Source organism: Athene noctua, chromosome 2 (genome assembly GCF_965140245.1).
Source record: "Athene noctua chromosome 2, bAthNoc1.hap1.1, whole genome shotgun sequence".
NCBI classification, from domain to species: Eukaryota; Metazoa; Chordata; class Aves; order Strigiformes; family Strigidae; genus Athene; species Athene noctua.
This window is the reverse complement of record NC_134038.1, coordinates 21,241,751-21,255,910: the sequence shown is the minus strand read 5'-3', so window position 1 is coordinate 21,255,910 and position 14,160 is coordinate 21,241,751. Positions and strand designations below refer to the sequence as shown.

General features: G+C 37.2%; 1 protein-coding gene across 12 annotated transcripts in view; it reads left to right on the top strand.

Annotated features, from left to right (window-relative positions):
- Positions 1-14,160, top strand: part of OXR1 (oxidation resistance 1) — a 291,991-nt gene that overhangs the window by 275,503 nt on the left and 2,328 nt on the right. For 10 of the 12 annotated variants that reach the window (XM_074898538.1, XM_074898537.1, XM_074898543.1 and 7 more), the window contains 5 exons: positions 1,030-1,110; positions 4,386-4,511; positions 5,204-5,356; positions 12,956-13,051; positions 13,643-13,716. In XM_074898538.1, the coding sequence (XP_074754639.1) occupies positions 1,030-1,110; positions 4,386-4,511; positions 5,204-5,356; positions 12,956-13,051; positions 13,643-13,716 (530 nt within the window). The remainder of the gene's footprint in view (positions 1-1,029; positions 1,111-4,385; positions 4,512-5,203; positions 5,357-12,955; positions 13,052-13,642; positions 13,717-14,160) is intronic. The other 2 variants (XM_074898540.1, XM_074898544.1) reach the window with 1 other exon arrangement.

Below are 14,160 nucleotides of genomic sequence, written 5' to 3'. Positions count from 1 at the left end.
TTTTTCCTTGCCTTGCAGTTGCATGGGGTAGAGTGAACCATCGCTGCTCAAGAGCCAGTCATGCATGACTGTGGGCTCTGTACTCAGGACAGTGGCGAGTATCTGGCCAAACTCCTTGTAGTAGGGGCAGGTAGATGGGGAGCTGCTGGACTTGTGGTTATCTTCCTTTGCACTGTGGTAGGCTCTGGAAGTTTTTAATACACTCTTACTACATGGGACATCCATTTAATCTCTCCACCAGCTGTTTTAAGATGCTTTCATACAAATGATGATTTTGAGTCATTCTCAAAATCACATTATTTGCTGTAGTTACATTAAAATGACTGTTGTAGTCCTTTAGCCAGCTTGTTGCACTGGGGCAGCATGTTCTAGAGGTTTCTCAGTAAAGGCTTTCTGGCTGTACACCTGCTAAATGGAGGTGCCATTTGGAGTGAATGTGTTGACAGATGAGTAGCTCCTGAAGCTTTGGAGGTGAATAGAAAGTCCAGGATAAAGCTATTGTGAGATGGTATTGGGGAGTTACTAAACTTTAGTCCTGCTATCTTGTCTCTAACTGTATCTTTGCTGCCAGATAGAGTCAGAACCTACTGAGAAGCCTGAGGTTTGCATCTAGTCTTTATGCAGGAAAGCAAACCAGGTTCACAGGATTCATTAACCTGAGTGTAAAAAGTGAGGACTTTGGGCTGAAGAGCTTGGGTTTAAGGCATGCCAGATTGACTTCTAATTTAGCATCCTGATGCTGGTAACTTTATGCACTCCTATATCCGTTCTATATTCATCCTAGAGCAGTGAGATATATCTGACTGCTAGCACCATTAGTGTTTAATTTGTAATTCTGCTGTGTCTACTCATATGTCTAAAATCACCAACATACGCATTGTCCTTGCAGAAACAAACATCTTATAGCACTTCTTGTTTGTTATCATTGCACATTTTCCCTTCATTACTCTCCTCCACTTTTTTCTTTTGTGCCTTTTTACTTTTCTTCAACTGTCAGTGGAATTATTGTCTTCCTGTCTCCATATTCAGGTAGTGTCAGTGGCTGAGTATCACCGCAGGATCGATGCTCTAAATAGCGAAGAACTGCGCACACTCTGCAGACGTCTCCAGGTGCACTCTTCAGTAGTTTAAACCCCATCTCCAGTTACTAAAACATCTTTCTTTGTAGTGTCTTTTGATCAGGACAAGTCCCACGCTCAGTGGGTTTGTCATGTCTACAGCACTACAAGGAGCCAGCAGAAAATTCCTTTGTTTTGGATGTATTTAACTGTGCAATGCTACGATAGAATTGGTGATTTTTATGATGGAATTATTACTTCCAACTTTTTCAAACAGGAATTTTCTGTCAGAATTTGAAAATTTGTTCTCAGTACTGCTTGACTTGGAGTGATGTGTTTTAACTTCCACTTTAGACTGGTGTGTTGTGTTAGATAGAAGCTTTCCTAAAAAGAATGCAAACCAGGTGAAGAATCCAAAACCTTGTTGCATGGGTGTTTAATTTTATATAGGAATCTTTCATCAAGAATCTCACAATACTTGGCAAGTATGAAGCTTCACACCTGTGGAATAGGTAAGTATTTTTCCTGTTATGCAAGCAGGTAACTAAGGCAGTTTGACACAGAAAAGGTCATCACACAGAAATGGTAATGGAACTGTCTTAAAAACAGTACTTCACATTTTTGAAGGTTTACTGATAGGGACTTAAACTGATATTTGCATTCTCTTTAGGTGTTTCTTAGTTCTCTGACAGTTATAAAATTGTAAGCTGCTGTGTACATCATACATAACACTGATGGAAAGCATAGATCAGATCTCCTTAGAAGCATTGAGTATTTTGTTTTCCTGTCATAATTAGCTACTGAAACTGTAAAAAGTTTCAGTTGTGGGGGTTTTTTATTACTTTGATCTTGTTTTTTTCACCTATTACGTAATTGCACATAAGAAAATATTTTTCTTAGCTCTTTTATTTCTCTTTATTTAATAATCAGTAATTAATTGCTTTTGAAATGTTTTGTAAGTAGTACAGTTACATAAATCAATAATGAGGATGAGCCCAGAAATTGCAGTTCTACTTCTACAGCAAAATCAGAAATCTTGGGGGGAAAAAAAAAAAAAAATATCATTCCCACTTAAGAACAAAACAATTCTGATTTAGGCAGGTGGTGGTGGAGAATCCTTGCACTAATACCCTGAAAGTGGAAGAGCTCTTTTGAAATACCTTTCACCTGGAATGCCCAAACTCGAGGTTTAGGCTGACTTGACAAATCTGGTGTGGTGGGCTGCAACCTATATACTCTCTGCTCTGAGACTATTTAAGTGTGTGTGGTGTAGACTCTAAGGTTAGTAACTGCAATGCAGGCTCCTGGAATCTGACTACAGGTCAGTCTGCTCTGTAAAAGTTTAGCGGGAAATAAATCTACAACTTTCAAAACTACACTGTGTTCTGTCAAACAGATACCTTTGACCAGACCTAGAAGACAGTTGCTTTACTGTAACAACAATAATTTTAAAAAGGCAAAAAATTCAACCAACAACAACAAAAAACCCAGTCCACAACCTCCTCCCACTGCTTCAATCCAAATTATTCATGTTTTGCATGGTGCACTTTAATCAGGATTAAAGAACAGCAAAGGGAATAAGCTTTCTGCTGTACACTTGTACAATGCTGAACTTCTGTGGATTTGAAGCAGTAGTATACGATGGATGAAAGTCATTTAAGGTGGAAAAGAGTTGGATTACCAAATAACAGGTTTCATAAATAGCACTTCATGATGCAGTCTGTAGGTCATCTTTTTGTACATGAAACTGCGTGGATAAATGCGTGTATTTTTCATTGTGATATGGCAGTTAGTGCAGAGTTTACATTGGAAATTCTTGTTACCTTCCATTGAAAAATGGAAGCTTTGAGCTTTTTGCTTGTTTGATACTTTAAGCACACCTTTTCTTGAGTTATGAATTAATATTGTAATTTATTGTAATTTGATACTTTGACTTTATAAACCTGTTTTTAAGTAGCAGGAGTCTGATAGTACCTTTTTTCATCGTTCATAAGGGAGAGGAAAGGGTTATCCTTTTTTTGACTCAGATGGATGTATGTGTTTAAATACTTTTTATCTGTGTTTCAGAGTTTTCTTCTATTTAGCTTTTCTTTCATTAACTAAGAAAGCTCTCTCTACAAAAGCTTGGCGATATTTATCATGGTGGTATGTGAAATACCAGAGTTGTGTCCTGTATGTTTAGATTATAAGGTGTGTAGCAAACACTGGTTATTCTTATGGAGTTGACAGGTGGTTTTGGCAGGTATTTTCTTGACATTCTCAGGATTCAGGCTTTCAATAATTTGGACAGTCTGACTTTCAGTCAAACTTGATTCAGGCTGATAAATTATTCAGATGCTTGTTAAGATTTTTTTTTTAGCAAATCTCTCAACATCTTTAGTCTTGCTACAGTGGCTTAAGTTACAAACTGCCTCCACTTTTTCCTGCTCCTCTTGTCAGATTTCACTGTCCCCACAGCAAGTTTGTACTATTCATGCAGCAAGATGTATAGAAGGAAACCTGCTTGTGTCTCAGCTAGTCTAGTTCTCAGCAGTGTCACTTTCAAGCTACAGTGCCAATGAGTGTGGACTGGGGTGAGCAGCTGTTGTGTAGTATCTGATGAGGAGTTTTGTGGCCTTCTGCCACCTCCACTAAATGGTGATTTACAACTCAATAGGGTAGATGTATGGGGCATTTATTTTACAGGATCTTCATGCATAGTGCATCTTTGCCAGACCCCAAAGCTCACTGTGTAGCAGCTTTTCCCTCACCACCCTCTCCTTTCTTTTGTGGTTCCCATAAGTACCGCAGCAGATCCGCTTATGGAGCAGCAATATTCTTAGGGTTCCATTCGGATGCTTTACTCAAAATACTTGACAGCAGTCTTTCCACATGTCTACTGCATATCTGAAAACTGTCACAAGTACTCTAAAAGAGTATTGATTCAAAACAGAAATGTCCATGTTGAAGTTTCAATTTATTTTCTGTCCGGGTTTTTTAATCACATTTAATATAAATGCCATGTTGGTATTAAAATGCAAGCACTGTGTAAGCTGACCTCTGAAAAGCATTTGAAGTCCTTCAGCTGTGTATGAGGACTTTTTTTTTAGCATAAAACCATAGCTTCCTTTTGAGTAGGTATCTGTAACTTATTGTTAGTACATAGCTTGAGTGCTGGCTTGCTATTGGAAGCAGTGAAATCTTGGTCAGATCAAGTCTAACGGATTTCTTTAACTTCTGAAAGAGTTTCATAACTAAATCAGTAACTGCATGATTTTAAACCTGCAAAGTTTATCTTCCTTGCTAATAGAATTGCAAATACTTATTTTCTTGTTGTTCTTTTTGTAGATAACAACAAGAGAAGATATCAATTCAAAACAGGCAACAAATATCAAAACAGACCTGGAGCCTGAAGCATTCCGGCCAAATCTTAGCGATCCCAGTGAATTACTACAGCCAGAACAAATTGAAAAGGTATTAACTTATACATGTCACTCTTTAGTGTTGTACATTAACATACGACAAACACTATGACCATAGTGTAAAACATCAGGAGGAAGACCTTGTGTCATATTAAATGCACAAGCACAACACAATTTGTAGATAAACTGTTGCTTTTTTCTTGTCATAACTTTTAATACACCATGACAACACTAGTCTGTGTCCATGCTTAATTCATTCTTCCTTGAAAACAGCTTGGCTTTTACTGCTTTCGCAGTTCTTGCTGTTCAGTCCAAAGTTGTCTCATTAAATGTGTTTATTGAAGGTTTAGATCAAGAGCGATTGCATTCAAAGACACCGAACAGGAGAGCAAGCATCCTTTACCCCTGTTGACTTAAGTGATGTATTTCCCCAGTTCTGAGACACAGTATTGTTATGCACAAACAGCTATGAAGTTTTACTGTCTTCAGATAAACCTTTTGGAGACCTTACCAAACACATGTTCATCAGTTGGTAAACCGTTATTCTTCAGGTCACTGGTAGAGCTAGGAAAAGAAACCTGCTTGAGAGACCAGGGGTTGAAAACATGCAGGTGAAACTTTAGGGTTGGTCTGAAGTTTTAAACTACCTTTTAAGGCCACTTGTAGTTCAGAACAACACAATCAGCTTTCATTTACATTTTCAAAAGTATTCATTAAAGAGGGTTGTTGTTACTTTGTTAACAGCTCACAAAGTCTCTTCCACCACGGACCATTGGATATCCATGGACTCTTGTCTACAGTACTGCAAAGCATGGCATGAGCTTGAAGACTTTGTATCGAACTATGCTGGGATTAGACACACCTGTGCTGTTGGTTATCAAGGACAGTGATGGACAGGTAGGAAAATGTTTACATGGAGGTAGGGGACCCGTCAAGAAAAATGTTTGAGGAGTATAAAGGAATAGCTGAAAGTTCAGTCCATCATGGGAGAGAAAATTATGTGCATTAAGGTGGTTTTCCCCCGGTAGTTACATAGAGGCTTTTAAAAATGTGTTTCACTGTCAAGCAGTCCTTTGACATAATACATTTCTAGGAAATACCTTAATGATGCAAGTTCATTGTCACAATGTATGAGTTTCATAACACCCAGTTGCTGAATTTACTTTTAATATTCTTTTTTTAAATTCACTTAAAGCGCAGGAAATACAGTCTCCAAAACTTTCTGATTGTGGAAGATCTCATTGAGTTGGAATGTCATTGCCAGCTGTGGCTAATGCTTCTTGGTACATTCTGTGGCTGTAGCCAACATCTCTCACTCAAGGGCTGCGGGATCTTTGCTGCGTAGTAAATTTTTGTTCTTTGAGTCTCTGTAGTTGTGTTCTGTTCTCCTTTGACTGGGGTATGAATTCCAGGACGTGGATCACATCTCACCATTTGAATAGCAAACATCCTCTCTTGAGTATACTAGTAACAGGTGAACATTACAGGCAGCATGAGACTGATTCTTTCTGAAACTCATGAAAGCCAGTTACTGCAGTCATGAAGAACTGAGAGCTGCTGCAAAATCTGTAGCATTTACTTATCTGTCTCACTTTGGTAACCACTGTTTTTATTTTCAGGAAACATGGGCTCATATCGCCTCGTATCATTCAGGGGGTCTGAAAATTGTATATGAGGAGTATGTTTTCTGATTCAAGTCACAACTTTTTTCCTTCTGTTTCCTGTCTCAGAGATCCCTTAAAAAGTAAAATCCCATCGAAATCTCTGCTAGTAGAGCACTTTTTCCCAGAAGTTCTTTAAAAGGGAACTTTTCTTGATTTACTTTTTAATCTTGAAGACTGAAACTATGCAGTAGACTTGAGATGTCTCAACAGTCTCTTCAAATGTACTTAAGTAACTTCCCTTCTTTGATTCCCTTACTAGCTTCTCAAGATTAATTTGTAAGATACCTACTTCCTAATACCTAATGCCTGTGTCCCTTTTCTGGTAGGGCTGTCTTGCCACCAGCATGTAGTATTGCTCTGTTGGTGAAAGTACTCAGATGACCTTCCATATATGACTATCTTGACTTGAATGTTCAAAAACTGTCATGGTTGCCCAGCCAAAACAGAGTTCATAGACATGTCATAATTTATTTTTTTTTTTGTGAAACAATCAATGACAAATCTGGTTCATCATCTTGCTGATGCCCAGGAACATGCACAAAAGTGTTTCTTGGACTTTTGAGTCAAGTAGCCACTGAACTTACCGTTCACAGCATATGCCAGGTCTTACGTAGGTTCCACACAGGAGTGAGTGAAATCCATGTGTATTCAGCAAGCAACATATGCTACAGAAGGAAAGTTTCAGACTATTTTTACATGCTCAGTCCTTCACCAGTGTAGTGAATAGTGTTTTCAGTAGTTCTGTCTCTCAAGCTATTAATGAGAATTTTATGAAAATTTGCATTTGACAGCAGAAAATTAATTCTACGCTATCTTTGCTTTCAAAATCTATGGAAATTCACTGTAGAGTCTTCTTTCTCCTCTTGATGCAAGGTTCTACAATCATGAAAAATAAAGACCGTGATAGCCTACTGTGCCCTATGGTGGTAATTAATCAGGGTCATACATTTTTAAAAGAAGCTATTGATTTTTTTAAAGAGGTTAATTTGTCTTTAATACCTTGTAGCTTCCTGGCAGATAGTTGTATAAAACTGCTTTCCATGACTTAAAAAAAGTAGTCAGGTTCTTTTTATAGGAGAGTGTATCCAAAAATAGTTTACTATCAATATGCTAAGATAAATACTCTTTATGCCCTTCCAGAATGTGTTTTAAGAAAGACCAGGTGTTTTCATATTTTATACTCCAAGATCACTGCCTGTTTTCTGAGCTGTCTGGTTTGGAGAAGATCCCAAATGAGATTCAGCCTTTTTGAAGAATGACAGAATTATGACCAGATAGTTTCTTGCCATTTGCTGAACATACCTCCTCAGTCCTTTTTGGCATTCCTTGTTCTGCTCACTTTATAACATCTATATTTATAAAAGATACTGGGTTTGTCTTATATGCGGGTGAGGAGGTACTTTCCGTTCAAACTAGAATTGATTTCCTGGGCTATTTTCTCTGAGACCCTGTTCTTTGTTCTCCATGTTTATGAAGAGAGCCTTTATCTGATGTTGACAATAAGTTGAGTAAGAAGCAAATGCATCTTGTAACTTTTCATAATGTGGTTCTTTAAAGGCTGCTATACCTCACCCTGTTTTTTCTTTCCAAAATCTTCTCCAATCTTGATTTCTTTTTAAAATCAATTAACAATTTTACTTAAAGGGCTGTAAAAAAAACCCAACAAAGCAAACCAACCAAAACACCCAGCTTAAACAAATAAAGCTTTATTTGTTTAAAAACTGAACATTGAAAGTTGAATCTGAAGCAGTCTAAATTGCCTGCTGGAGTCAATTCTAGGAGATCTTCTAATAAAAGTGCCCAAGAAATCTATAGATATCTACGTTACAACTGTTACCGGACTGTCTGTCTACCTTCTGGTATGTGTTTCTGGTGTCTACTATGACAGCCATTTAAAAAAAATTCACACCTAATTCCTGAACATGAGTCACTAAACAAGTGGTGGTCCAGAAGTGGAATTCATGCAGTTAACCACGCCAAGGACTGTCTAGTTTTATGAATCATTCTTTAGAGTGTATCATGTACACTGCAAAAGTATGAAACGTGGAGACTAGAATTGGGCATTTTAGGTACTCACCTTAACAACTAGCCACAGAAATCTTATCTCATGCAGAAACCCTAATCATCAACCTCAAAGGACTAAAATAACAGCTCTTTTGCTGTAAAGCCCAATTCTTTAATGCTGCTTATAGCAACAATGTGATCTTCCAAGACCCAGTTTTGTTGATGGAAGTATAGAATATGTACAGAGGTTGTGGAATCCCAGTTCCTGGAGGTACTCAAGACTGAGTCATGAGGATGAGGAAGGATCATTGTGTTATAAATGAAGAGGCAGAACCAGAAAATAACTTTTATAAATACATTTGAAATAAGAACAAGCAAAACAAAAAGGTTCAGCACACTGGGGAGCAGGGGGGCTTTCTGCTCTGCACCATCGGCCCCATAACAGTGATGGTGATGGCGATCATCGTAACCCGTGAAAACAAACCCCTCACCCTTTAAAGTGTTTTCTGATACATATTCATGAGATGGGTGTGTTTTAGTTCGCACAAGCGTAATGGAGTTTCTCGAATTTTCTCAATTTTTCTGGTGTTGAGGGGAGGTTGTCTGGTGTTTTCCACTCCATCCTGCGTGCGCAATCCAGCGTGGCTGGGGGCTTCTGACAAGGGTTCCTCCAGTGCCCCTCCACACTCGCAACAATAGTCCATATGAGTCTGTGCTCACCCGAGGAAGAAAAACCCCCAACCCACACACATAGCAAAACACCAGCAGCACCCATGCTCCCCATATTCAAGTCACTATATTTTTAACATGAATCACCACCATGTTCTTCACAGTTGCATCCAGAGGGTAGTGGTCAATGGCTAAATAATCAGATGGAGACTGGTTGAACATGCCTGTGGGACAAACTTTTTAGTGTAGAGCCTGTTGTGATAGGACAAGGGGTAGTAGTTTTAAACTAAAAGATGGTAGATTTAGGCCAGATCTTACAATGAGAGTGGTGAAATAGTGGAACAGGTTGCCCAGAGAAGTGGTAGATGCCCCATCCTTGGAAACATTCAAGGCCAGGTTGGATGGGGCTCTGAGCAACCTGATCTAGTGGAAAGTGTCCCTGCCTATTGCAGGGGCTTGGACCAGATGACCTTTGAAGGTCCCTTCCAACCCAAACTATTCTATGGAAAATATTCATGCAGTTACTTAAACCTAGAGTTTTCTGTATTTCAGCAGCCTATTTTGTTCTGTTCATGAATCAAACTTTCTTAATTTCAATTCAGTATGGATTTTTACCCTGAAAGATGCTCTAAGTTCAGTTACCTGCCTCCATTGAGCAGTTGAAGTTTGCAAAATGTTTGACAGAGAAAAGTTAACACCCAAATTTCTGAAGTCTAGCCTACTGCCCCAGACACTTGAAATCATAAGAAAGAAAAAATCTCACCTACTCTGCTTTTTAGAGAATACATGTGCAAAGGTTAGAAAAAAAGTAAGAAAACAAACAAACAAAAAAGAGTACTGGTTTCTGCAAACTCTGGCAGTAGACTACAGCAATTAAATCTTCTAACTCTTTCATATTTTTAATTTTTAACCTTAACAGTTACAGCTAGTGTAACCATTAGTAAAGATCAGGTAAAAATGAAATACTGTTTTGAAGTTCAAATTCTATTGTTGCAGAAAATATGTATGAAGTCAGGGTTGGAGGTGATTGGTTTTGTGACACAGAAATAACAAAATAAAACCTTAAAAGAATGTTATGTGCTAAACAACTCAGTTGATAGAAACATGAAGATTAGGGTAATCGAATAGCTAGTATCTAAGGCTTTGATACTTGGTCAGTTGTCTTTGAAGGACAATGAACCAATAATTCTTAAAGTTCTTATGGAAGACTTGATTTTACAAAGAATATTAAAAGCCTTTAGCTAAAACTAAGTAAAGCATGCATAGAAGAATCCCTCTCCCAGCCTTTCCACATTAAGACATTGTAACAATTCTCAAAGTACCAGCTTAGAATGACTGACTACTATCAGTCTAAAATGTTATTGTCTAGTCTGAATCACTCTATGAAACCTTCTCATTTGAAATACATTTCAACTGAGCCAAGCCTATTTTTAGAAAAAGGACTTTAGCAGTAGTATTCTAATAGTACAACTATTGTTTCTCTTAACTTAAAACTGCTGTTTCATTTCAGGTTTAACTGCCTTGTCTGTAATGTAAATTTTGAGTTCTTCACAAATTATGGGGGAAGAGAACACTGCAAGTCTTTGTAGGACTAAACTAAATGAGTGTTATGTTTAAGCCAGCTGATTTTCCACAAATGTTGAATAACAATGTTCAGATCTACTTAGTTCCTAATTTCGTTTTCCTCTTTCCCCTCCACCCATATTGTTTTAATAAACATTCCTCACCTATCATGCCAGAGCTGAGATGGACTTACCTTTTTTTTTTAAGACTACTGTTGCTGCTCTTTGATTATATGATCATTTAATGTTCTGTGCATGATTTACTACAAATCCTGCACTGGATGTTATATTTGGTCAACTCTCACTTGAACTTTCTCTGACCTATAAGGCCATCTAACTAGGAATGGGCTAAAAACAGTATAAAAAGCTGTAGTTCTTAACAATGGGGACTCGTTTCAAGCCTACTTAAAAAAAAAAAAAAAAAAGAAATGCTGAGGAAAAAAGGGAAACCAAAAAAAGCCTTCTGGATTGTAATAGGAAAACAAACTTTTCTTCTTTAAAGAATTCCTTGATTTTGGTCTGATTTGGTCTGATTTCCCCAGAAAGCAAAACATAAATAGTAGTTCCTTTCTCTCAAGCCAGTTATTGCTGTTTAGACTGTGGCATAACAGAAATGTCTTGCTAGCGTTTGATCCTATATGTTCAATGAAATAAATGTCTGTGCAAAAAAAGGCTTGGGGTAGTTTTCCTGTGAGCTTGCATTAAAACAGAGGTACAGAAACTTGCACCTCATTTCATGGAACTTCAAGCTTTTAGACTGAATTTGCTATTTAATAATGTATCTGAAGCTGATACAAACAGGTCTTTGAAAACGAACACCTTTAGCCGACTGTCTTACTTCATTTCATTGCTTTGTGAGGTAAGTTTAAAAATTTCTCCAGAGAATCAAATTTTAGAGTGTAAATATTGGTCACAGGTATGCTCAGAGGTAATTCTCTTCACTTAAGGTGCAGGAGTAAAGGTATCTCGTCAGTGTAGTGATATATTGTTCTTAAAAAATACATAATATAGATAATAATATAAAGAAGCTTCTGTAAGTCCTACCTATCTTCTGCTCTGTAACAGTGGGGTCTCCACAGTGACTTCTAAAATGTGCAGTACTACCTGTATCAATTTAATTTTGTTTTCTATTGTACATAATTTTTTCAAAATTATTAAAAGTTTATTGCAAGAGATGAGTGCTTGTATTTGGCAAAAATATTTCAAAACATCTGCTATTGGCATGATTGATCCATTAGACTTAAGACCCAGTCTGCATTGTCAGGATGTTTGAAGAAAATTTATCCCTGATAATCTTTAGAAGACTAGCAGGTTTTTTTTCTCATAACTGGGCAGTGGAAGGTTGTGTCTTGAAGGCAGGAGGATGTTTTGTTTCATAATGAGCACATCATTTCTTTCCACGACTCTTCATTCAGTCTTGCTATCTTCTATTTCAATTAGAAGTTTCTGAACAAGACACTTTCTGAACCATATAACATTCCTGAAAAACTAGAAATTTTATATCAGTGGTTCTGAACTGGAACTCATGATTGACCTGGGGCAGTCCTTAGCTGTATATAATCTCTTAGTTCCTGAACAGAGCTAAACATGGAAAGGAACACTTGGAAAACCTACCTGTGGTCAAGGAGTTTCTTACAACGGGCTGAAGAAAATAGTTTCTACTTTATATCCTGAACATAATCTAAGTCAGGACGCTAGCTTTAATATCTCATTCTCATCAGTCTCATGATTCTCAAACTCACTGTTTAATGAGAACAAAAGCACAGAAACTTCATTTTGTTTGTTGGGGTTTTTTTTCCTTTCTCATACAGACAAATGAGAGTGCTAGTGGAATGCTTTGGTACTTATATCTACTCTGCTCTTGCAGATGTTGAAGCCAGCTTCCTACTAGCAACAGAAATACTGATTTTGGGAGGGTTGTACTTCATGGGGTATAGTTAATTTTGCATAATTATGCAGAGGGGTTTTTTTCTAGTTCCGGAGAAATTAATGCTACTTCAGAAATCCAATAATCAGTCCCTTAGACCTTCTTAAAAATAGTTATAAAGTTCTTATTCTTGAGTATTATAAATACTCTTATTACTCAGCAAAAGCTTAGTTAAAAATCTCTCAGTTGTAAGACACAATAACCAGTGTTTACCTGTTATTTGGATTGGAATGAATAAATTACATGAAAAATAACTTAGTTGCAGCTAGGAAATTACTGAAAATAGCCTAGTTGAAATGGAAGAGGTGTTACATATGAAGGAGCAGAACCTTTTGGTCTGAAATTTTAAAAATATGTACATGGTTTCTGAGAATTTCCAGAGTTTAGTTTTTAATCCCCCTTTTTTTTTTTTTTTTTTACCCTGGGTTCACTTTTTATTGAGAAAGAGTCCTCTTAATGCTTTTTTTTTCTAAATTGTACCGCAAAGCACCATGCCGTATCTCAATCAATGCACTTGGGACTGTGATACCATGTAAGGCTTATCCTTTAAAGAATTCTCAATCTGGCAAATCTACAAGCTTTTTTTGTGTATCAATTATTATCATTAGAGATTCTCAGATGTTGTGTAGTTTTTCTTAAGTATTTTCTCCTGCATATTTTTTTTTTACAGGTTTTTGGTGCACTAGCATCTGAACCATTTAAAGTGAGCGATGGCTTTTATGGCACTGGGGAGACATTTATGTTCACTTTTTCTCCAGATTTTGAGGTAAGTAGTAATAACTTTATATGCTTTTGCTCCCCCCCCTTCCCCCATGCATTATATTAAAATAATTACTGAATAAATCTAACAGTAAATAATCTGGAAAATTCTAGGAGTTGGCCCAAAAAAAGGCACCATACTAGTTTTTCTATGGAATCCATAAGCAAAGCATGCAGTAAAACGGTAGAGTTTGCATAGTGAAAAACATATTCAACCTGACTCTTTCGTTGGGCTGAAGGTTTTTCTACTACTTAGAATTCTACCAGGTGTCTGTCTGAAAATACAAAAACTACATCCATTTTAAAGGGCATAACACCTAAGCATGTTTTCTTGGTATTTTTCATTGTGTAGAACTTCTAGTGCTCAAAGATCACCTCTTTTGGAACTGTTTTATTTTAAATGGTATAAAACATAAGAGATTTTTTGGTCTGCATGTATCTGTTCCCTGAATTTTCTGTGTAAACTTGGTAACTTCATAAATTAACCTCTAACCACCCATAGTCTGTCTTTACTGATGTTTGGTTTCTCTTCTGCCCAAATGAAAAGTTTAGGTATTTTAACTTGCTAGTCTGTTTTTGGTTTTGTTTTTTTCATTAGGTTTTCAAATGGACAGGAGACAACATGTTCTTCATTAAAGGGGACATGGACTCCCTTGCTTTTGGTGGAGGAGGGTAAGTTATTGTTTCTTTTTGTCTTTAGAATGTATGTCTGCACTCCTTTGAAAAGAAAGCTTGGAATTGACCTCAGTTTTGATAGCTCAGGATTCAACAGTTACCAGCGGAGAAAGATTTAGTATGTCAGATGTTTAGGGTCATATGTTGAGGAAACGTAAATAGCAGGTTTGTCTTTAGCATAGCATGGTACCAGGTTTCAGCCCTGCAAGTTTATGATGCCTTGCATGCTCTATTTGCATGTGTGTCTTGGTATACTCAGAATGGACACAAAATACCATGATTCTGAAGGTATGTAAATGTGAAAACTATATGTAACTAGATGAGGCTTGAATTGAAACTCTACTATCCCCAGACATGCTAGTGTCTTCGGAAATTATACTTTGTCTCCCCCCTTTTTTCCCCCCCCTGTGGAAACGCATAAGCTTCTGGGATGTTTCCCTT